This window comes from Candida albicans, chromosome 1 (genome assembly GCF_000182965.3).
Source record: "Candida albicans SC5314 chromosome 1, complete sequence".
NCBI classification, from domain to species: domain Eukaryota; kingdom Fungi; phylum Ascomycota; class Pichiomycetes; order Serinales; family Debaryomycetaceae; genus Candida; species Candida albicans.
In genome coordinates, this window is record NC_032089.1 from 101,616 (window position 1) to 123,459 (window position 21,844).

The 21,844-nt window shown below is 34.1% G+C and overlaps 10 protein-coding genes across 10 annotated transcripts; 6 read left to right on the forward strand and 4 right to left on the reverse strand. All coding sequences in view use genetic code 12, as the record gives it.

The window, feature by feature from the left end:
• Positions 1–135: 135 nt before the first annotated feature.
• Positions 136–1,908, forward strand: PSD1 (phosphatidylserine decarboxylase 1; the record flags this gene model as incomplete). Its single annotated transcript, XM_713914.1, has 1 exon — positions 136–1,908. The coding sequence occupies one exon, from the start codon at positions 136–138 to the stop codon at positions 1,906–1,908; it is 1,773 nt and encodes a 590-aa protein (XP_719007.1).
• A 344-nt stretch (positions 1,909–2,252) lies between these two features.
• MOB2 (Mob2p) lies at positions 2,253–3,194 on the forward strand (the record flags this gene model as incomplete). Its single annotated transcript, XM_713913.1, has 1 exon — positions 2,253–3,194. The coding sequence occupies one exon, from the start codon at positions 2,253–2,255 to the stop codon at positions 3,192–3,194; it is 942 nt and encodes a 313-aa protein (XP_719006.1).
• A 369-nt stretch (positions 3,195–3,563) lies between these two features.
• CAALFM_C100630WA (uncharacterized protein) lies at positions 3,564–5,309 on the forward strand (the record flags this gene model as incomplete). The annotated part of the gene is made up of 1 exon (XM_713912.1): positions 3,564–5,309. The coding sequence occupies one exon, from the start codon at positions 3,564–3,566 to the stop codon at positions 5,307–5,309; it is 1,746 nt and encodes a 581-aa protein (XP_719005.1).
• Positions 5,310–5,509: 200 nt separating this feature from the next.
• Positions 5,510–9,412, reverse strand: RPO41 (DNA-directed RNA polymerase; the record flags this gene model as incomplete). Its single annotated transcript, XM_713910.2, has 1 exon — positions 5,510–9,412. The coding sequence occupies one exon, from the start codon at positions 9,410–9,412 to the stop codon at positions 5,510–5,512; it is 3,903 nt and encodes a 1,300-aa protein (XP_719003.2).
• Positions 9,413–9,955: 543 nt separating this feature from the next.
• SNF7 (ESCRT-III subunit protein) lies at positions 9,956–10,636 on the reverse strand (the record flags this gene model as incomplete). The annotated part of the gene is made up of 1 exon (XM_713909.1): positions 9,956–10,636. One exon carries the CDS (start codon positions 10,634–10,636, stop codon positions 9,956–9,958), a length of 681 nt encoding a protein of 226 aa, XP_719002.1.
• A 536-nt stretch (positions 10,637–11,172) lies between these two features.
• CAALFM_C100660CA (t-SNARE syntaxin) lies at positions 11,173–12,186 on the reverse strand (the record flags this gene model as incomplete). The annotated part of the gene is made up of 1 exon (XM_713908.1): positions 11,173–12,186. One exon carries the CDS (start codon positions 12,184–12,186, stop codon positions 11,173–11,175), a length of 1,014 nt encoding a protein of 337 aa, XP_719001.1.
• Positions 12,187–12,511: 325 nt separating this feature from the next.
• UGA32 (Uga32p) lies at positions 12,512–14,263 on the reverse strand (the record flags this gene model as incomplete). The annotated part of the gene is made up of 1 exon (XM_713907.1): positions 12,512–14,263. One exon carries the CDS (start codon positions 14,261–14,263, stop codon positions 12,512–12,514), a length of 1,752 nt encoding a protein of 583 aa, XP_719000.1.
• A 1,440-nt stretch (positions 14,264–15,703) lies between these two features.
• ASM3 (Asm3p) lies at positions 15,704–17,827 on the forward strand (the record flags this gene model as incomplete). Its single annotated transcript, XM_713906.1, has 1 exon — positions 15,704–17,827. The coding sequence occupies one exon, from the start codon at positions 15,704–15,706 to the stop codon at positions 17,825–17,827; it is 2,124 nt and encodes a 707-aa protein (XP_718999.1).
• Positions 17,828–18,151: 324 nt separating this feature from the next.
• Positions 18,152–21,193, forward strand: RIC1 (Ric1p; the record flags this gene model as incomplete). Its single annotated transcript, XM_713905.2, has 1 exon — positions 18,152–21,193. The coding sequence occupies one exon, from the start codon at positions 18,152–18,154 to the stop codon at positions 21,191–21,193; it is 3,042 nt and encodes a 1,013-aa protein (XP_718998.2).
• A 257-nt stretch (positions 21,194–21,450) lies between these two features.
• On the forward strand, positions 21,451–21,816 carry CAALFM_C100700WA (uncharacterized protein; the record flags this gene model as incomplete). The annotated part of the gene is made up of 1 exon (XM_713904.1): positions 21,451–21,816. One exon carries the CDS (start codon positions 21,451–21,453, stop codon positions 21,814–21,816), a length of 366 nt encoding a protein of 121 aa, XP_718997.1.
• Positions 21,817–21,844: the final 28 nt, after the last annotated feature.

A 21,844-nucleotide genomic window follows, 5' to 3' on the forward strand; every position in this document is an offset into this window, starting at 1 on the left:
GGATTGAGGTTGAGGCGGAGAAAACCACAACAACAAACGATCTCGTGTTTTTTCAAACACAAATTTTTCTTTTCTCCATCGTTTAGTTTATTTTATTTCGTTACTCCTTTGTTTGACTGAATTAGGAAATTGAAAATGCCACTCAAACCTATTTCGTTTAGATGGTCGAAAACCTCTGTTCGACTGGTACCAAACCCATTCATGTACGGTCCAGATAATCTCAACAAACCCTTATCACGGGCATCACAGATGGCAGAACGAGTGCACCAACAAACACCAAGTTCAACCAATTATCAACAAAGACGCTATTTTAGTTATTATTATTATCAATTTCCTAAAATTCCAAGACCAAAAAGAAACATGTTGTACTATTCTACATGGTCAAGAAACCCAGTTACTAATGCTAGTAATGCTAACAAACCTAGTAAACGTCATATGTTACCTTTTGGCAGTTTCAAGATTTCGAAAAGACTGTTTGCCAATGCCAATCAAAAATTGAAAACGAAATTGAAAAAGTTGAAAATGGGTAAAGAACGTCGTCGTTTTATTAGATGGTGGACGGTAACTTCGTTGACCATAGTATTGGGTGGGGTGTACGCAAAAATAAAGTATGAAAGGGGTGACCATGAAGAGAACCCATACAAGATCAGACCACAATCCTGGCATTTATATGCATATTCGGCATTACCATTGAAAACCATATCTCGATTATGGGGCCAAGTCAACTCGATCAATTTACCTGTTTGGATTCGAAGTCCATCCTACAGAGTGTATTCTGCCATTTTTGGTGTTAACTTGGATGAAATGGAGAATCCCGATTTGAGCAGCTACAAAAACTTATCAGAATTTTTCTATAGAGATATTAAACCAGATGCAAGACCAATTGCTGATGGCGATTTAGTGTCTCCTGCAGATGGGAAAGTATTGAAATTTGGTGTTGTTGAGAATGGTGAGATTGAACAAGTCAAGGGAATGACTTATTCAATTGACGCATTGTTGGGTATTGACACTGGCAAACTCGCTGCACCTACCCATTCATTAAACTTTGACTACAATAGTGATGACGAGACGATAGTGAAGCGTGATGAAGAATTTGCTAAAATAAATGGAATCTCCTACTCAATGGATGATCTTGTTGGAGGGAATTCGAAATCAACTTACCACATGAATGAATTGACATACAAAGACGAACACGATGGTACTGCGGCTGGAGAAAGGGCGTCATTTTCCAAGGAGTTACGAGTTGCAGAAGAGTTGACACCAAATCCGGTTGAATATTTCCGTAAAAAGAATTTGTATTTTGCGGTTATCTACTTAGCCCCAGGTGATTACCATCATTTTCATTCACCTACTAGTTGGGTGACTACTCTCAGACGTCATTTTATCGGGGAGTTGTTTTCGGTTGCCCCATTTTTCCAAAAGACACTTCAAGGGTTATTTGTTTTGAATGAAAGAGTGGCATTGTTAGGATATTGGAAGTATGGATTTTTTTCAATGGTTCCAGTTGGTGCCACTAATGTTGGTAGTATTGTGGTCAATTTTGATAAAGACTTAAAGACCAACGATATTTATGAACATGAGGTTTATTCCTCTGCCTCTTCAGTAAATGAGAGTACTCCATTGTTGGATCAAAAAGATTACTCTGCTAATGATATTTTGACGATAACTAACAGTGAATATGAAGACAAAAAGCGTAAGAAATTAAGAAAAAACACTGTTTACGAGGCAACATACACAAACGCCAGTAGATTGTTGGGCGGGTATCCATTAAGCAAGGGTCAAGATATTGGTGGTTTTAAATTGGGTTCTACTGTTGTCTTGGTATTTGAGGCACCGGAGAACTTTAAATTCAATTTGAAAGTTGGTGAAAAGGTTAAAGTAGGCCAATCATTAGGTGGGTTCGTATAGAGGAAGCTCAGCGTAATGGTTAACTTTTACATGACGTAATGGGGCCAACATTATCCAGAATATCTATATATATTCAGTTTTTTTCAATAAAGTAATATGATATAACAATCAATTGAAGCTGTAGAGAATAACTAGTATGTGCGTGTCCAACAATCAAAATATAACAAGAAAACTTTTCTTAATACAACACAGAATGCGACATCAAACTCTGTGTGTCTCGAATACAGGACACGAAGGGTAAAGGAAAAGAGAAAGAAGAGGAAAGAAAAAATATAACAGGAATTGACAGAACAGGTGTTATAGATTACAGCCTTTTTTCATTAACCAACTATATTAATTAGCTAATGTCTTTTTTAAATACTATACGTGGACTTGGGAGAGGGTCCAAGAAGAACAAGAAGGATTTAGAACCGTCAAATAACGCCATATATTCTCATTCAAATCTATCTGGCAATGGTTTGAGACGAACACAATCACCTACCAAGTTTTCCCCTTCAAAATTATCTTCAAAAGGTGCACAAGGCTCAGCTGCATACACGTCTTCTCCTACAAAGCGTAGCAGAACAGGACAATCTTTACAACACCAAGATCTGCAACTGCTGCTTCAATATCAACAACAGCTGGGAAGTGTACTGCCGCTGAAGCGTTCTTCCATACAGACTACCAAAAGCACAACTGTGAATGCTGATCCGCCTTTGTTTTTATGTGAACCTTATGTGAAAACTGCTTTGGTCAAGGGATCTTTCAAGACTATTGTCCAGCTTCCGAAATATGTGGATTATTGTGAATGGTTGGCGTTAAACATCTTTGAACTTTTCAATCATTTAAACCGGTTCTATGGAGTTATCCAAGAATACGCTACTCCTGAAGCATATCCAACAATGAATGCGGGACCAAACACAAACTATTTATGGGTTAACTCTTCTGGTCAAGCTGTTAACTTACCGGCATGCCAGTATATTGAGTATGTTATTACCTGGGTCACCAACAAGTTGAATGATCAAAGCGTATTCCCTACCAAGAATGGCGGAGCATTTCCACCCAATTTTATAAAAGACTGCAAGAACATTAGCAGACAAATGTTTAGAATTTTTGCTCATATATACCACAATCATTTCGACAAGATAATCCATTTATCTTTGGAGGCACACTGGAACTCTTTTTTCGCCCATTTTATATCTTTTGTCAAAGAGTTCAATTTGATTGATAGAACTGAAATGGAACCGTTGTTACCTTTGATAGAGAATTTTGAACAACAAGGAAAAATCACCCAAGCAAGCAAATAGTAAACAAGCTATATGTTGCCAAGACTACGAGATTTGATCTTATTTAGTGCCTTGAATTGTTGAGTTTAGTGTATATATTGAATAGTATAGTATAGTACGTGTATATTGCCTGAATGAAAACGTTTGTTGTGTGTGAATTGCAATGCATGAATCTACATACTTCTTGGTTTGAATGCAACTAATTGAATTGTGTATCTAAATCTATCGCTTACCATGCTATAGTTTCTTTTTAAATTTTTTATTGAATTAAATGTCTAAACGGTTCTAAATTCTTTTCTTTTAGATCAAGCAAAAAGAAAATAAACTGCTGGTCAATTTATTTCCCCTTTTTTTTGTTGTTTTCGTTGGTAAGTACAGTTGCAACACACCATGTTTACCAAATTTCAACCTCCAGCGAGGCAATTGTCAAGAATTTTCAGAAGCTACAGTGTGAAATCAAATGTCCGGCTACCATCAAAGACTTCTAGGTACTTGATAATTGGTATAGTTTTTTTGGGAGGTGGGATTGCCATTGGAAGCCACAATAGTCGCGGTAGAAATGAGGACGATTTATCCACAACTCCTTTATCAACATTGGATTCCCCAATATATGCCACTAAGTATGAGTTTGAAACTGGTTTAGCAAAGATTGTTGATATTGTTGGAGCTGACAATATTTCAAGAGATAAAAAAACCTTACAATCACACAATGATTCATTCTTTTCAACGCACCATCCACCCAACCCTGAAGTCCAAGTTCCTGGGGCTATCATCTACCCTGATTCTACCACTCAAGTTTCAGAAATTTTAAAAATTGCTAATGAATTCCGAATTCCAATTGTTGCAAACTCTGGCTTAACATCTATTGAAGGTCAGAATATTCATACTCGAGGACCTTATAGTATCTCCATATCGTTTCAAAAAATGAATAAGATCCTAGCATTTCATCCGCATGATTTGGATGTTGTTGTTCAGCCAGGTGTTTGTTGGCAAGATCTCAATGAATTCTTGAGCTCAAACCCCGATGGCAAGCACTTGATGTTTGGACCAGATCCAGGACCCGGGGCAAATATTGGCGGTATGGTTGGGACTAGCGCTTCTGGTACTAATGCATTCAAATATGGAACCATGAAGGAAAACGTCGTGAATTTGACTGTGGTTTTAGCTGATGGCACTGTTATCAAAACTAGGCAAAGACCAAGAAAATCCAGTGCTGGTTATGATTTAACGAGATTGTTTATTGGAAGTGAAGGGACACTAGGATTAGTCACCGAAGCTACTGTAAAATTGCATGTGCGGCCCAAATATGAATTAGTGAGTGTTGCGTGTTTCTCGACCATTAAAGAAGCAGCTGAAATGGCGCTGGATGTGATTGCTCAGGGGGTTCTGCCTAATGCAATGGAAATATTAGATGAAACAATGATTGAATTTGTGAATGAGTCAACATCGAAAAAGCAGTTGCAAACTCCAACTCTATTCTTTAAATTGGGTGGGTCTTCTAAAAATTCAATTTTGGAGCAATCAAGACTTATTCAAAACATTGGTTCGAAACACAGAATGCTAGACTTTAAGACCAGTTCAAGTGAAGAAGAAAATGACGAATTGTGGTCTGCCAGAAGAAATGGGTTTTGGTCAACTTTTGAATATGGTAAAAAGATTTTACCTGATACCAACGATGTTCAAGGATGGGGGACGGATATAGCAGTACCTGTGTCCCAACTAGCTAAAGTTATTTCTCAAACGAACGATGACTTGATAAACTCTGGATTCAACAAGAAATTTTCAATTATGGGCCATATCGGGGATGGGAATTGTCATTTTTTGATACTATATAACTCACCAGATTACCACAAAGTCAAAGTCTTGGTTGACAGAATGGTAAATAGAGCAATTGAAGCTTCGGGAACATGTAGTGGCGAGCATGGTATTGGTGTTGGAAAGAGAAGATATTTAGCAACCGAATTAGGTCAAGCTACGGTTGATCTTGAGAGAACCATTAAATTGAGCCTAGACCCTAACAGGATCTTAAATCCTGATAAGATATTTATGATTGATCCAAAGGATGATTTGGATAACCAGCTAGACGAGGGGAGTCTTCTCAACAATACCAGCTCTAGTTGTAATCATCAACATTGATTACTTGAATACAAGCCTACAAAAAGCCGTGTCATGTTTATAAACTAAAAAATACTTTTTATATTGATCCCAATAACTATATACAAGAAATGCCATGCTTACCTCTAACAATAAGACAAATACTTATGACCTTGTTTGAATCATCTACCCATCTATATCTATTGTCAACCTCTCTGCTTCTCATCCTGAATGCGCCTGTCTTATGAAAAGAAATATTGCGATTGTTTGACCAAATTCACATCAAACTCACCTTTACTTGGAACTTCTGGGAACTGTATAGGAACTAAAATTTGGAAACTATTAGAAACTTGACGGTTTGCAAATTCATATGGCTTATAATTCATCGTTATACTTATAGTAGTTTCCATATTCTTGGCGACTTCGACTTCTTCTGGATCTTCAGACTCCAACATCTGTAAACGTTTACGCTCCATATACAACTCGTCGGCTATTTGAACAGGTCTGTTCAATGCCTCTGCCCATTCTTTTTTGATGGCTTTTACTTTGCGGGCTAATTCGTGATTATTAGGTATTGGAAGAACTTGGTAATTGTCTTTGTATCTCTCCGAAAACTCTTCTTTTAACAATTCTATTAAATTGGTAGTGTGTAATTTGACAAACTGTTCTCTAATGATTCTATTCATCTGAGGAACATCTGCAGCATGTGTCCAGAACGAGTCATGAACAGAGGCGAAATTCAAGTCAAATTCTGCACATTTTGTTGCTGTCATCAACATGTGGGTTGCATCCAAGGAATGAATAAAGTTTGGTGGAAATCCATTTTGTTGCTTTCTGGAATCAACGGCACTGGTGTTTGACGGCATCACAATATTTAAATCTTGCACTGCAGTTTTCAATTGTTTCTTTTTGTGTAAACGATATGGTTGAACACAAGGTAATCCTAATGGGGTAGTCCAAATAACCGTTGACAAAAGTTCCTGTTCGGAATATTGAGATTCGCCAAAATCTAATGTAACTGATTTGGTAATTCTTTTAGCAGATTCAGTTAACCAAGCTTGAATGAAATGGGCATTCTCAAATAATTCTCTAATAGAAGCAAACACTTGAACAGCTAAATACCTGGCAGCCGCGTGGTGATCAGCGTCTTTAGGGAATAAATGTATTATTTGTTTCCTGATTTGTTCAATAGCACCGATAAAGGTGACACCGTAAACATTTGTCATGACTGTTTGCTTCACAACTTTTCTCTTGATTTTGTCTTGTAAGAAAATTGCTAATTCATCTCCCTTCTCAGCATCTGCTTTAACTCTAGTCTCAACAAGCTTAGCAACATAAGTATAAACATCTTGTGGCTTGTCAGAAGGGTTCAAGTTAACTTGGTTGGCACCTTCAACGTCACCACCTAAGGCGGCATAATGTTGCAATCCATTACAAGTTCCGTCTTGATGAACTGGTAAATGAGAAACAAATTTGGTAGGATCGTCAAGTTTGTAAGCTTCAGCTAATTCAAAGCAAACACTCAAAGCTTGCCAAGGTTTTTCCGCTTTTTGCCACCAAGCATCTGTGGCAAATGGATCAGCGGCAGATTCAAGGACTTTTTCCAAGTTTTCATTGACAAATTCAACTCTTTTAGCAAGTGACTCTTTGTCGACACCATATACATTGGCCAATTGGATTTTAAGCCAATTCAATCCTTCTTCACCTAATTCTTTACCATCCCAAAACAAAAACAATGATCTAGTCAAGTCCCCACCCAAGTGATTGAAGTGAGGAGAAATCGGATAAGCTCTACCTCTAAAATCTAAATTATGAGGGAAAAACAATTTTTCACCGATAAATGCACGAGCAATTTCCAATCTATAATTATTGTCACATCTTTGAGATTTGTTAGATATGTATTCATCAAGAGCTTGATACTTTGATGTTGTGTGGTGTAATAATTTTTGGGGGTCAGAATTTCCAGGTATATCTTGAGGTAATTGTGGCTCTTCTGACACAGGAGGTATACTCAAAAACTCTTCTCCAGAATTCCAATAATGAGAAATGACATTGAAAACTTTTTTATTCACAGTCCAAGCGGTGTTTCCTAAAACATTCAAGCCTTCAAACACTCCGGTTAAGTTTCCGCGTTCGTTAGCAGCCTTGAGATACGCTTCTGTCTCAGGTGAATCTTTGACTCTTACTAAAGGAGTTTTTGAATATAAGCTTCCACCTCCATAAAATGAATTCCAAGGTTTTGGTTCAACTAACATTGGCAATGCCTGTGGTTGAATTGATTCGGTTAATGATGTTCCACTCAAAATATTTGAAATGTCTGTATGCACCTTGATAACCCCAACACGATTACCAGCAATAAACTGCATACCGTGATAAAATGCAGGATGAAAATCTTCAATTAATCCCTGAGGTGTTTCCTTTCTAACATTCACTTTAGCTACAGACATCAAGATAGATACCAAAACACCCCCGATTCTTGCACGTGTGGCATCATCCCATTCTGGGGTTGATTCATTACCCTTTTGCATTGTTCTTCTCATCAACTTCTGCAATTGTGGTGATAAATGTTTTTGAGAAAACAATTTATTTTCTTTTTTTGCTTGCAATCCAATTCGATATTCTGCCTCTATGGCTTTGCCTACACTTTGAATAGCTTTATAGGCACGGAACCCACGAACAACTCCTCCTGTGGAGTGCAATTTGAATAACTCAAGGATTGTTATGATGATCGCCTTGTCTGGGGATATTTTCAATATAAATGGGGCGTACATTGCACGATCTTTGGCATTTGGGTCATCTTTTTCAATGACAGAGTTATTGCCATTGATTAATGCTTCACATAGTTTGTATTCCTTTTCCAATACTGGTAAGACATCTTGAAGCCATTTATAGCATTGTGCATTCAACCCTTTCGACAAATTCAAATCCCCTCGTTTTTGCAGTTCTTCGAAATCGTGTTTCCATTTTTCCTTTGCACCTTCAATCCCTCTAATTTCAATTTGTTTTTGTCTCTCAAGATTGAAAACATTGAGTGCCTCGTTAAAAGCCTGTCTTTGTTCTTCGGTTTTCAACTTGCTGTACATTTCGAAATAATTTATTTTACCACTCATGATATCTTGGTTCAACACTTCATCGTCAACGTCTTCAATGATTTTCTCTACTTGATCAGCAAACTTTAAAGCAGCTTCCAGGTCTGGCTTCAAGCCTAGCAAACTGTGTCTAATAACTTGCAATCCAAATGAATCCACTGGCAATAATTCTTCAAGACTTTTTTTGTCTAACGGATTAATTTGTTTGTTTTCTTGTAATTTGAGAATGTCTTCGGCGATTTCATCATCGTGGTCTTTCAGTTTATGTTCCTGATAAATTTCTTGTAATTCTTTTGGAATGACAGAGGCATCAATCGAGTCACAGTCAAACACTTTGTACAAATTGTCGACTCCAATAACATCCATGTTTCTCAAAATTTCAACAATTGTTTGTTTTTCCATGTTTCCAAAAAACTCACTTATGCTCGATTGTGCATTATCACTGTCATTCAACATTTTCCCTAAAATAATGGCTTCAGTTCGAGTATTGGTCTTGAATTTACATTTATCTTGAAGCTGGCCAATAATGCTGTTCAAATCTTGTAAACTAAGCAGGTCATCTTGTAAAATGTTTTCTAAATATTTATTGCAAATATCGGTGAATTCAGTAGCGTTGACTAACTTTGACAATGACTTCAAAACTTGATCAATTTTATCAAAATACTTTTGTTCCAGGAATGACTCTAATATATTCTTCAAATACTGGATTTCTGGTGCATATGGTTGCACCTCAACTCCATCATTCTTAGATGAATAGTACTTGACAATCTTTTCTTCTTCATCTAGGTCATATTTCTCGGGATTTAAATTTAAATATGACCTATAGGTGATTTTGTTGTTATGGTAATTCTTCAAACTAGGGGCCTCCTTAACATGGTTAATCGACATTAAAGGACTCATAACTTTTGATAAAACTTCAGAATGCTTGAAATCGCCAGCAGAAGTTGTATCGATTTGTGATGTAGCTGTTGAAGTCTTTGTTGTGTGATGCAACATTCGGACTTGCAAGCGTACACCTGTAATTCTTCTTACTAATGATCTCTGAGCCAGCAACATTGTCAAGGTTAGATTGTATTTAATATATGTTTGGTTGTTGACACTTCTGTTGCAAGGTGATATACAAAGATTATATGATGTGATTTAAATGATAATAAACTATTAAAGTGGAGGCGATGATGAAGAGATAGGAAAAAAGAAATACAAAAAAAAAAAATTTTCATAGCTAGTTAAGTAAGTAATACTTTTTATAAAAAATAATGCGTGAGATGAATTAACCACAAAACAACAACAACAACAAAAAGAATTTAAGTAGTCGTGTCTATTTGTAAATTAATCAATCTACAGTAATACAACTTAATCTTGATTATAATCACACGAGTTGACCATCCCAAGAATGTGATGTTTTCCAATAAGACAGTACTAGTGATACCCTTACAAAATCAGCAAATTAAACATCTTTAAATTGGTTATTATTATTTAAAAAAAAAAAACTAATACGTTATTTGAATGTGTGTTATCAAAAAACAGGGGCAAAGAAAAGGTAATATATGTTTCTATACAAAGCTTTCGTTATTCTCCGTATTCGGTATTTCAAACACATCATAATCCCATTTCAGCTTGCAATGCTTTCAATGCTTCTTCATCTTCATCTTCTTCTACTACTGGAGCTTTCTTGTTAACAGATGGGAATTGTGGTAACTCTTCTTCTCTTGATACAGGTTGTGGTTTTGCCTTTTGAGCTGGCACTCTATGTTCTTGTTCTTGTTCTTTAGCTTCTGCCTCCAACTCTTTCAATTCTTCGTCCAATTCATCTTCATCAACAAATTCATTACCAACGGGCCTCGATATAGCTTCACTGATTTCATCGGCTAACTCTACTTGTTCTCTTATTTCATCCATAGTATCTTCAACTTTGTCTACATCGTATTCCCCATGTATTTGTTTCATGGCCTTTGCTCCTTGTTTCATAGCTTTCATAGTTTCCAAGTTCAAGTTTGCTCCTTCGATACTAATTAATTGTGTTTCCAAAGTTTCAATCTGGTTTTCCACTTTTAATAGATTAGATTCATACCCCTTTTTTCTTTTTAAAGCACTTTTAGCTAAAGTTGTTTGTTTTGAACTAACATATTTTCTGGCCAACTGATCTTGGTCATCCATTTGCTGTTGCAAATGGTTCTTCTTCTTGTTTAGTGTTTGTATGTGTTCTCGCAATTCCACTATTGCCTTCTTTGGTAAATCTTTCTTTTGTTGGCTATTTCCTCCAAAAAAATATCCCCACATGTTTACTATTCAAGTTTTATTCAGTCAACTAAAGTTATAATTAATATAATAAAGTGTTTTAAAACAAAAAAAAGAAAAGAACCTGGTGTTGATTTGTCGTTTTGATTTGGATGTATTTCCGGGATGATGGTGTAGATTGCCCTCACTTTATACCGATAGCTGAGATTATAAGGTTGTTCTGATACTAAATAGTTACCTTTGATTTTATATCAACAAGTATATTATCAGACTAAATATGAATAGAAAAAAATAAAATGATGATTATGCAAACAGATAGTTATAACAACAGTTGTCAAATCCGATATCAAAAATCTTGAATCTAGTTGATTATTTATCTAAAAAGACAAATGGAAGATTGAGCGACCAAAAAAAAAAAGAAAATGTTTGAGAGAGAGTTACTAATTAATCATTCTGTGGTTCTCTCAAAAGAAGAAAAAGTATACACCGTTACACGACCAATCCATGTCATGTAATTCTAAATAAGATTAAATAATTAATAAAATGCTTTACCGGAATCTAACTTCTTAATTAATTAACTAACTAACTAATACCCATAAGAAGAAAAATACTATTAAAACGCCAAATATTTTCAAAAATAACCATCTGTTACTGGTAATATGAGCATAGTACTTCAACAACTCTCTTTGTGCGCCAGTTATGTTCATGTTTATATCTTCCACATTAGCATCAATTCTTTGTATTTGTTCACCTTGTTCGCTCACCATAGTGGCTAATTGTTGAAACAAATTACCAACCTCGTTAATTGTACTTTCGATACTCTCGACTGCTCGATTCCGTTGTTGTAAATATTGTTGATTTCCATATTGTTGTTCTTCCATTAGTAACATTTGTTGTGTTTGCGAAGGTAATGATAAATATTCACCATTATTAGACACTCCGTAAGGGGAGCTTGTATCTGGATCGGCATCTGGGTCGTATGGTAGATTTTCTGGTGGAGACGATGCCAAAAATGGATTTTCACTCAAGTTGCTCAATGAGGCATTAGGGTTGTCGACTAATGGCGACTGGTTGTTACTACTTCTTGATGCCGACACTGAAGATAAAAAGTTTTCTGTACGGTTTTTGTTTATTATTTCATTCTTTTGTCTAATTTCTAACACATTCTTGAATTCGCCAGATACATTTTTCATTTTAGAATTCAATAAAGTCAACACGTTCTTGGAAAACTGAGTGGTTTGGGCATCTATTGACACTGAAGTGTCTCCTTTCAAGTATTTTTGCAAATTTTGAATGTTGGTTTCGATTTTAAAGATATCTTGTTTGATCACGTAGGTTAATTCACCTATTTCAATTGGTTTATCGTCGAAAATAGGTTTCCTCTTTGCCAATACTGCAAGCTTACTTAATAATTCAGTCACATGAGATATGTCCTTAGCTATAAGACCAGCTTGTTGGCTGAAGTATGACTTTTTGGGAGTGGATAGGGCAGGACTATTATTCACATGTTTATTATGCTTTTTGTTAATCTTATCATATGTAGAAACACATTGCTGGAACTCTATTGTTCTGTTCTGAATAGACGTAGACATTTGCCACCAAATAGTAATGGATATACACTTGAATCAGAAAAGTTGGTGCTGTAGTAACTCTTTTGCCAATGTTCACAAGTAATAGTTTAAATGAATTGAAAAGACAGCAAAAGAGAGAAAAAAAAAAAGAATTTGTTCGAAACGAAAACACACACACTTCCCAAATTTTAACTTTTTATTTTTGGGTTGTTGTTGTTGTTTAAAAGTGCGCCACTAAAAATTACATTAATTTGGTTGTTTCACTTAATGATCTCCGAACATAACAACCATATAAACCTATTTACACTCATATTCTGTTCAAAAGATGAAATCATAAAGTACATCCTTAGCAAAATGAGATGTTCCAATTGTTTTCTTGACATATGGTCAACCAATCGACACACAATTGACCATTTTGATTTCTTTCCCAAACTTTTTCAACAATACTCTTTATTAGTGTTACATTACCTGCCTTGTAATCATCACTAACTATTTTAAATCTATTCAACATACTAGACCTGTCATTTTTGGAACAACAGGTAATCCCACACACCAATAACAGAAACGATAATGCGCTTTTCATTTTTGTGTCGATCAAAATATCAATCAGAGCTAAACAATTTAGCACCAACAATTGCATATCTAAAGTATTGGCAGGTAACTTCTTGATAAGATAGTTTAGACACAACTGGCATGTAAGCAGATACACTTCAAACAACGTTAGATGCAACTCTAGCTCATATCTATCGTCTTTAATTAACTTCATCTGTTCTATATTGGGTATGCAGTTACTTATTTTGTAACTCAAATCTCTATAGCATTTATCTGCTTCGTGGTAAAACTCCAACCGCAGTGTAATATCTCCGTCGATTTCAATTTCATGTTGTCGAAGTCTCAAGTCTACTGCCAGTGACGTGATTTCACCCAACACCAAATAGATTGGTTGTATACATCCTTGGAACGGATCTAACCCATAATTCCCTAACTCCAAGATTTTTGCCTCTTTGAAAACTGAATTGTATTCTTCCATTGGCAACATAGTACCTTTTTGGAAAGTATTCAGGGATAATATGTCATGGTACTGGATATCAGAAAGAAGCCATTTAATTTCATTGGAGCAATCAAACATTTCAATTATACTGCTCAAACCTCCTTGTCTTTTTACTAAATCAATTGTTCTATGGAATATTTGATGCCATTGAGAAACATCACCAGCACAAACTTGCAATCCAATGTAAACCAAATAGTAATTGAGTAGAATATAAACATCTTTTTTCGATATATTATTCAAATTGGGATATTCTTGAGACATTTTGAAGATGGCTTCTCCAAGAAAATGATTGACATTTTCCGTGAATCCTCCTTCGATAAATATACCACCCCATGCTGCTAACGCGTAGGAAACTGCTTCGTGTTCCTCACTTAGTTGGTAAAATGTTTTCAATATGTAATTCGATGACTCGTGTCCAATGGAAAACTTTTTGGCGACGTTGGCAATAAACCCATCAAGAAAGTATAATCCTTGTACGTTCAAATATTTAAAAGGTTGGAAAATATGTGAATTAATTGGCGACGGGATGCAATGTTCTAAGAAACTCAAATCCAGAAAGTCATATCCAGGTTCTGACAAGTATTTGGGGGAAATACTGGATAAGTTTTTATCCAAGCTTATGATATCAGTGTTATCTGATTTTTGGTGTAGAGCCTTGTCTGATCCTCTTAGAATGTTTTGATCCGGTGGGTCATCATTTGTTGATTGGTTATCGACTCTTGTATAATTTGACTCTTGTATTTCCTCCGATGAAGTAGAATTTTCTTGGTGTCCATTTTTGAGAATCTTAAACTTAGACGTAACTCTCCAACTACAATTAACTTTGCGGCGTTTGCATGAACCACAAACGGGGTGCTCTTCATTGCATTTTTTCTTTCGTGCTCGACATTGAAGGCATCCAGTTCTACTTCTCTTCAGTGTGTTTAGAATTGTTCTTAATTTGATGTGTTGTTGATTTGAAGGTGTGGTGGTAGGTTGTAATTCATGCGCTTGCAGGGTGTCTGTTGCTATAGTTTCATTTGATGTTAAATCGAATACGTAGAACATTACCTGATTCAATAATAGCCGGCTAATCTAAGACTTGCCTAAATTGCCTAAAAGAAAAATGCAAAGACAAAAAAATCAAAATTATAAAAAAATTCATCAATTGGATCACATAAGAAGAAGAAGTTGTTTGGTGAAGATTGTGGTAGGAAAAAAACGGCGCTCGACACCCTTTGTGTGTTTATCAACGTAAAAGACGAAAACCGATTTTTTTTAGTCAAAAGTGGAGTTTTTTTCAGTGCCACATGTTTTATATACAAAAATATTTCCACTGTGAATAAAGAACACTAAACGCCGTAAAGATAGGCTTTACTCTTTCAATTAAGTATTGACACTGAATAACATTGCCTCAGGGTAGGCATTTCTTTTTAACATGGAAATCTAAATACGACAGGGTAGATTTTGTGTATTCACTATAATTGATTGTTGACTTTGGTACTGAATTCGGTGAAAACAAAGTAAGCTGATAAACTAGCCGAAGAAGGAGGTGGATGTGACTCTATTTTTAGGGATATTGTTTTGCAACCTCGTGTTCTTGATATATACTGTCAATTATTAATGCAATTTAATAATACACTCCGTAAATCCTGTATATTAGCTATAGAAGCTGGTTATGTAATCATGGTCTCTAGTTTATTCTTGAAAGATTTGGAAGATTCTTTCATAAAATCTAATTCTGTGAAGAGTCGGATTTTCATTGATAATTCTGCTTCGGTGTTACAATCTGAATTATCTTCTTCATTTCAACCTTGTAGAAGTAAAATATAACTGGCAAATCGACATTGAATAATCTCAAATTAAAAACTTATTTGTTTATTTATTTCGAAGTGCATCATTTACATTAGTATGGAAAATAGCTCAACAACATTGTGAGCAATTCAATATACAATTTTGGTTGCGAACGTTTTCATTATTTGAGAGTAATTTTTGTTAAAATTACGCATTAAAATTTCATCAAAGTTTTATTTTTCCGATTCGTAAAGTAGGTTAAAAATGCTTCAGAATGAACTTTACCAACATCACCTGCAACTCATCTCATCCCAATTTCTTGAAATTGTTGAAATTCATTTTCGTTTAAAAAAGTATAATATTAACGATATGACAAAACGTTGACTAAATTAACAAATCAAGGCAAAGAAATTCATTGCAACTCCTCGGAATAACATTATTACAAACCGTTAATCAATGTTTAGAATAGGGGAGGATTTTTTTTTCACAGCACACGTGCACACACCACCATTATTCAAAAGTAAATTTACCTACTATTGTACATTTCCGAACTCAGCGCTATTGTTGCATAGAGAATTTCATCCGTTGATAAGAACTAGAAACTTTGGAAATAATGTCTAGTATAAATACTCGAGCCATCCCTCCAATCCAATATGCTATGACAGTGGTACTAAGTATAACAATATAGCTTAATCAACTATAATTCATAGCCTAATGTTATTTCCAGTCTTATACTTGTTTGGTATTTTCGTGTTGTCTATCCAAGCACACACTGTGCCAGGTCTTGATTCATTGCTGCTCCAAGCTTCCTTGGCCAAGAGAGGCAATTTGATTGACTCCATCTACAATGAATTGTCTGATGCTGAAACTGATTTTATTGGTACACACTTGAAAAACTTGACCAACTACAATGCTACTAAATGTGATCAATGTAAATTCAGAATCAGGTATGGTAGATCATTGATTGAAGAATACCCAGATAAGTCACATTTAGTTAGTTTGTTATTATTCAAACACTGTTTAGTTATCAACAACAACACTGAATCCAAATGTGACAATGTTGACTTTTTCGTCAGTACTGATTCCAAAAATTTCCAAAAATTCAACGATAACTTTGATTCTGGTATTAAGCAAGTTGGATCTGTCAATTTTTTTGATAATGATTTCTTACACATGCTCAAGAACTTTAATGTATCCAGTGATTTGGATTTAGAATATTATTGTTACTTCAAGGGTAAAGGTGCTTGCAAAATGCCTGCCACTAAAGATGTGGAAGAATTGTGGGGTATTTCCAAATGGTGGCCCGAAAAGAAACCAGAACATTATTCTGAACCTAAATACAAAAACAATAGTGAAGTGTTTAATGTTCTCCATTTCTCTGACATTCATATTCAATTGAGATACAATGTTGGTGCAGAGGCAAACTGTACCAATTTACCATGTGGTGCACCAGACTCATACAACAAACAGCTTTTACCGAGCAGTTACAATTTTTCAAGTTACTATCAACACTTTAGTCCTAATGTGGCCAAAATGGAATTTTCGTTCTATCCAGATGCTCATTATGACGAAAATAGTCAGTATATTAAGGGTGATTATTATGATTTCCCATTATACCGTGGATGGAACTTTAAAAATGCACCTGCTACTAGTTTTGGTGGGTACCTTACTGATTCTCCTGCTGTACTTATGAACAGTTCATTGATCAGCATGGCTAAAATGCACAAAGAAAAGAATTTCGAGTTTGCCATCTTTACTGGAGATGTTGTCGATCATCTTTTGTTGTCATGTACCCCAGAATACACCAAGGAAGAAGAAGTCAAAAGTTTCAAAGCAATGAAATTTTTTTTCAATAACTTGACTGTTTTACCAGCCTTGGGTAATCATGAAACTGGTGAATATGGGCAATTGTCACCTATTGCCTATGACTTTAATGGATCTTACAGTTGGAACCAAGATGAAATGGTTGATTTGTGGATAAATAATGAATGGTTCCCAGCTAAAGATAGATATGATCTCAAGAGCCACTATGCCGGGTTCTCATATGTTACAAACCGTGGATTGAAAGTAATTGGATTGAACTCTAACGCTTACTATCAAAAGAACTTATGGTCATACATTGATCTTTCAACCAACCCGGACTTGTTTGGTCAATGGGAATTTTTAGTTAATGAATTGATTGAAAGTGAAGAGAAAGGTCAAAGAGTATGGATTATGGCTCATATTCCTACCACAGACTACGATACTTTACCATTACAATCACGAATCTTTGGGAAAATCGTGGAAAGATTTAGTCCATATACTATTGCAAACATTTTCTTTGCTCATACCCATATGGACCAGACTCACATATTGTACTCTACGAATTCATCGAAGGAAGCTGAAGATATTATCAACATGTCCTGGGTCATGCAATCAGTTACACCTTTGGCCAATTACAATCCATCTTGGAGATACTACGAAGTAGAAAATGAAAGTTTTAATATCATTAATTCATTCAATTATATGACAAAATTAAATGATACATTTGTCAATGGTGGTGAAGAACCGGTTTGGGAATTTGAATACTCTGCCAGAGAATTGTATGATCCTAAGAAAACTTGGCCAGAAAGGGCACCATTAAATGCCACTTTTTGGCACAAGTATGTGTTTGAACGTTTGAGAAATGAATCAGATATCGAGTTCAACCAACAGTATTCTAATATTAGATACAGATTTGGTCCCGGTGTTCCTGATTGTAAAAATGGTAGTGTCATATCTGATACCTGTTATAATGAAAATTATTGTGTTGTTGGTTCTTTCTATAGTGATGATTACCAAGCCTGTCTTAGAAATTAGAGAAACAGCAACAAACTTTTGTTACCAGAATACGTTTCGTTTCGTTTAGTTCTTACAATTTTTTTATTTAGACAAAATACATATAATACTTAAATTAGACCTTTGATATTGTAGCCTATGTATTTTACAGAAAACAATTCAACCTAACTTGGATAGCATTGTAGGATTCAGATTATGGTTCGCCAATTTATGTGTACGTGGAAAAGAACACACCAAAAACTTTGCGACCGAGACAAATGAATCAACAAAATTAACAAAATCAACAAATCAAGTCAAGGCAGTATTATTATTATCACAACACCAATATAGTATAGCAATAACACAATGGTTTGGGTCAATGGATGTCCCAAATTTCTGATAGATCTACCAATAAATGAAGATATAATTGATATAGCCCATATTTATCATACACCGTTACTTACTGTGCTTACAAAATCTGGTGTATTTGTTTTCCATCAACATACTTTACTTCCCCTAGCTTCACATGTTCGAAATACCCAGTCAATTGAAACCAATGGGTATAATATTCAAATGAAAACGAAACATGTTAGTGTAAATACAGCTAAGCTTCAAAAATTAAGTATTGTCAATTTATTTATCCAATCTGAAAATAATTTTTTGATCATTTATCAAATTTCCATTAATTATTCAGGATCAATATATGAAGTACATAATAAAAATGATGAATTAATACAAAATGGGTTACCGTTGAGTTCTACATCACTGGGGTTTTCCGTGACGGATTTTTTCAAATCAGCGACAAAATCAATTATTCATGGAACTGAAGAAGTTTCGGTAAATTTAGAAAATATTGAAAATATAAATAATGGAACCATTGAAGATGAAATAGGTGGATTTGAAATTGAACCCATTAAATTGTCAATTTTTAAAATTTTAAAAATTGGAATTGGATTAAAAGATTTTTGGTTACAAGAAAATTCTCATACTCTATTTGTTTTCAATAATCATGATGAAAAGACACCCGATAATGAAGATGATTTTTTCCAAATAATAAATGTATTGAATTTTAAAAATAAATTATTTAGTTTACTGGAATTTACGTGGTATGATTCAAATAGTCGAATAAAGTATATCACGTACAATGAATATTTTGATTATTTTATATTTGTTAACAAGAAGAATGAAATTTGGATTATGCATTTAGGAAACGATCAAGAAGATATGGGATATAAAATAGGTACTGGGGACATTGACAATATTTCATTTAACCCACAATGCCATTTATTAATTGCCAAAGACAACACTAGTGCCGGTGGTACTTTAAATACATATATGTTGAAGAATAATAACTTACAATTTCTTAAAAATTTAAATCTTAATGGTGAAATTAAATGGTCTCCATGTGGTCAATTTTTCACATTATTAGAAGCATCAGGCAGTTGGAAACTATTATCAAAATTTGGTAGTATATCTTTTGATTCACAAGAAATTTTGAATGAATTTGATGAACTGAATGATCCCAATCGAGATTTCTTAAAGGCAAACATTATAGTGATATCACAAAATGCATCTACTTTATATGTGGTGACCGATAAAAAGATTTTCTATACACCATTAATGAGAGCTAATGGTGGATTACTTTACGATCATGAATATGTAAGTGTGATTCAAAGTGACAAACGTTTATTGAGATTCCCCATACTTGCCAAATACAAAAAAATTATACTAGATAGAGGTCATTTCAATGGCAGAATTCACAAAAACTTGAGTAGCCAAACAGGCAAACTATGTTTAGATAAGAACAGTCATAATCAATTATCAATTTCTTATGGTGATTATCTTGCGGTTTCTACCCCTTACTCACAGGGAGATCTGATTTATCATGTTCTTTGGTTTAATTTCAAGAATTTTTTCGCAGACTCTTTAAACATTATCCATCATTTTTGGTTTCAAGATTTTCTTATTGTGGTTAATAGACGTTCAAGGCATACATTTGAAGAGAACGAAGAAGTTGATGATGTTAACGGTAACGGCGACTATTTAGTGGATGAATTTATGGTTTTAGATGCATCGAAAACAAAATATGGAATGGGTGGTGAAGAAATTTCATTCACCAGTGATTCACTTATGTGGAAATATGATTTCAAAAGTACATTTATCGATATCAATTTATCAGAACCAACAAAGGGGAAAAGTCAAGTTGTTATACTTACTGCTGACCATCGATTAATTGTTCTTGATTTATCAACCAATAGACTTATTAAGTCGGATACGGATATAAAGCATTATAAAATATTTATATCGGTGAACAAAACCGTCAATTTATCAACTATTAATGCCAAAATTGAATTAAATCAAGTGGTTCAAACAAGTATGATTAATAATAGACATTTCTTATTTTTACTTGCCACGGGTGATATTTATCTTTTGAAAAACCAATCTCGAGAAACATCATCATCATTATCATCATTACGCACTCCAATTGAAGCAATAAAACCTAGCAATATGTATGATTTAGTGAAATTACATTCAAATATTGAATTTTTCAAATTCAAATCAATTAAATTTGAAAATGATATTGAATTTGTTTATTTGTTTAATGGACAAGAGATTCTTGTTTATGAAGTTTCAGAATTAATTGAAAAATCTTATAATGATAATGATAGGGAAGAAAAACCTGAAGATGTATTGGAGTTTAAAGAAGAAGAAGAGGAAAATTTATTACCGATATGTATTCATACTGATGGAATGCAACCATTTGAATTTGATGCTGTTTTCAATCATAAATCATTAGATTTGATTGGATTGAACACTTTAGCAATAAATAAACCAAAATCGGGTGGATTATTTATTAGAAACACTGTGTCTCGGAAACTTATACTAAATAATTTCATTGAATTTGATCTTTTACATAAAGGTGATTTAGAAAGTTCATTTAAAAAATATGAAAATTTCAAAAATTTCCATTATTGTCTTGAATTACTTTTATTTAAACATTTAACCAATGATGATTATCTACCTTTGAAACGGTTATTTCAATTGATTGAATTTACAGAAAATTCTGAAAGAATTTATATCAATTGTTTAAGAAAAATTGAAATTGGATATTGGCATAGATTTTTCAGTGCTTTAGAAACAACCCCCGAGAAATTTATGAAACGATTAATTGCCATTGATAATGTTGAATTATGTTATAATTACTTGATCATATATCTTAATTATAAGAATGAAGGTGATACTGAAACTGATGAATTAAACGATCATGATAAAGAGGTGATATTGAAAATCATTAAAATGTTAGAGTCTTCTTCTAAATGGGATTGGTGTTTTGAATTATGTAGATTTATCAAGATATTAGAACCTTCAGGTGATTTTCTTAGACAAATTAAGCAGGAACTTGAATAAGAAAATGGTTAATAAATAGACCAAGTATAGGAATATTAAAAACCATCAATAGACTTTGAATACGCAGAACCAAATGGAGACAAAATCTAGAGTGCGTGTAAAATTTCCACCAACCAAAGTTCATCATTTAGTAAGAAAGAAACAAACCAATAACGAAAAAAAAAATATACCAAGTCCAAAAAAAAATCAAACTACATATATCATCAACCCTTTCCATATATACATATACACATCTTCCACATAACCAACTCAACATAATGACATTAGCCACACAATTTGCCGAAACAACCCGTTATTCAGTTTCAAACACAGAATTAAAACGTCGAGTTCTACACTTGTATCGTAAATATATTAGAAATGCTAATGAATTTGCTGATTTATACGAATTAGATATGCCAGTATCCAATATAAAAACTAAAATTAGACAAGAATTTGAAAGACAAAGATTTGGTAATGATTTATCCGTTAATAATGTATTATTAATGAAAGGACAAATGGAATTTCAAGAATTGATTAATTTTTGGAAACAACAATGTCATGTTATGAGATATTTTGATGAACAAAATTCTTATAATGTTGTTGATAAAAATGATTTTGTTAAAAACTTTTTAAGAGGAAATTAAAATAACAAAAGGAGGTTAGATATGAATG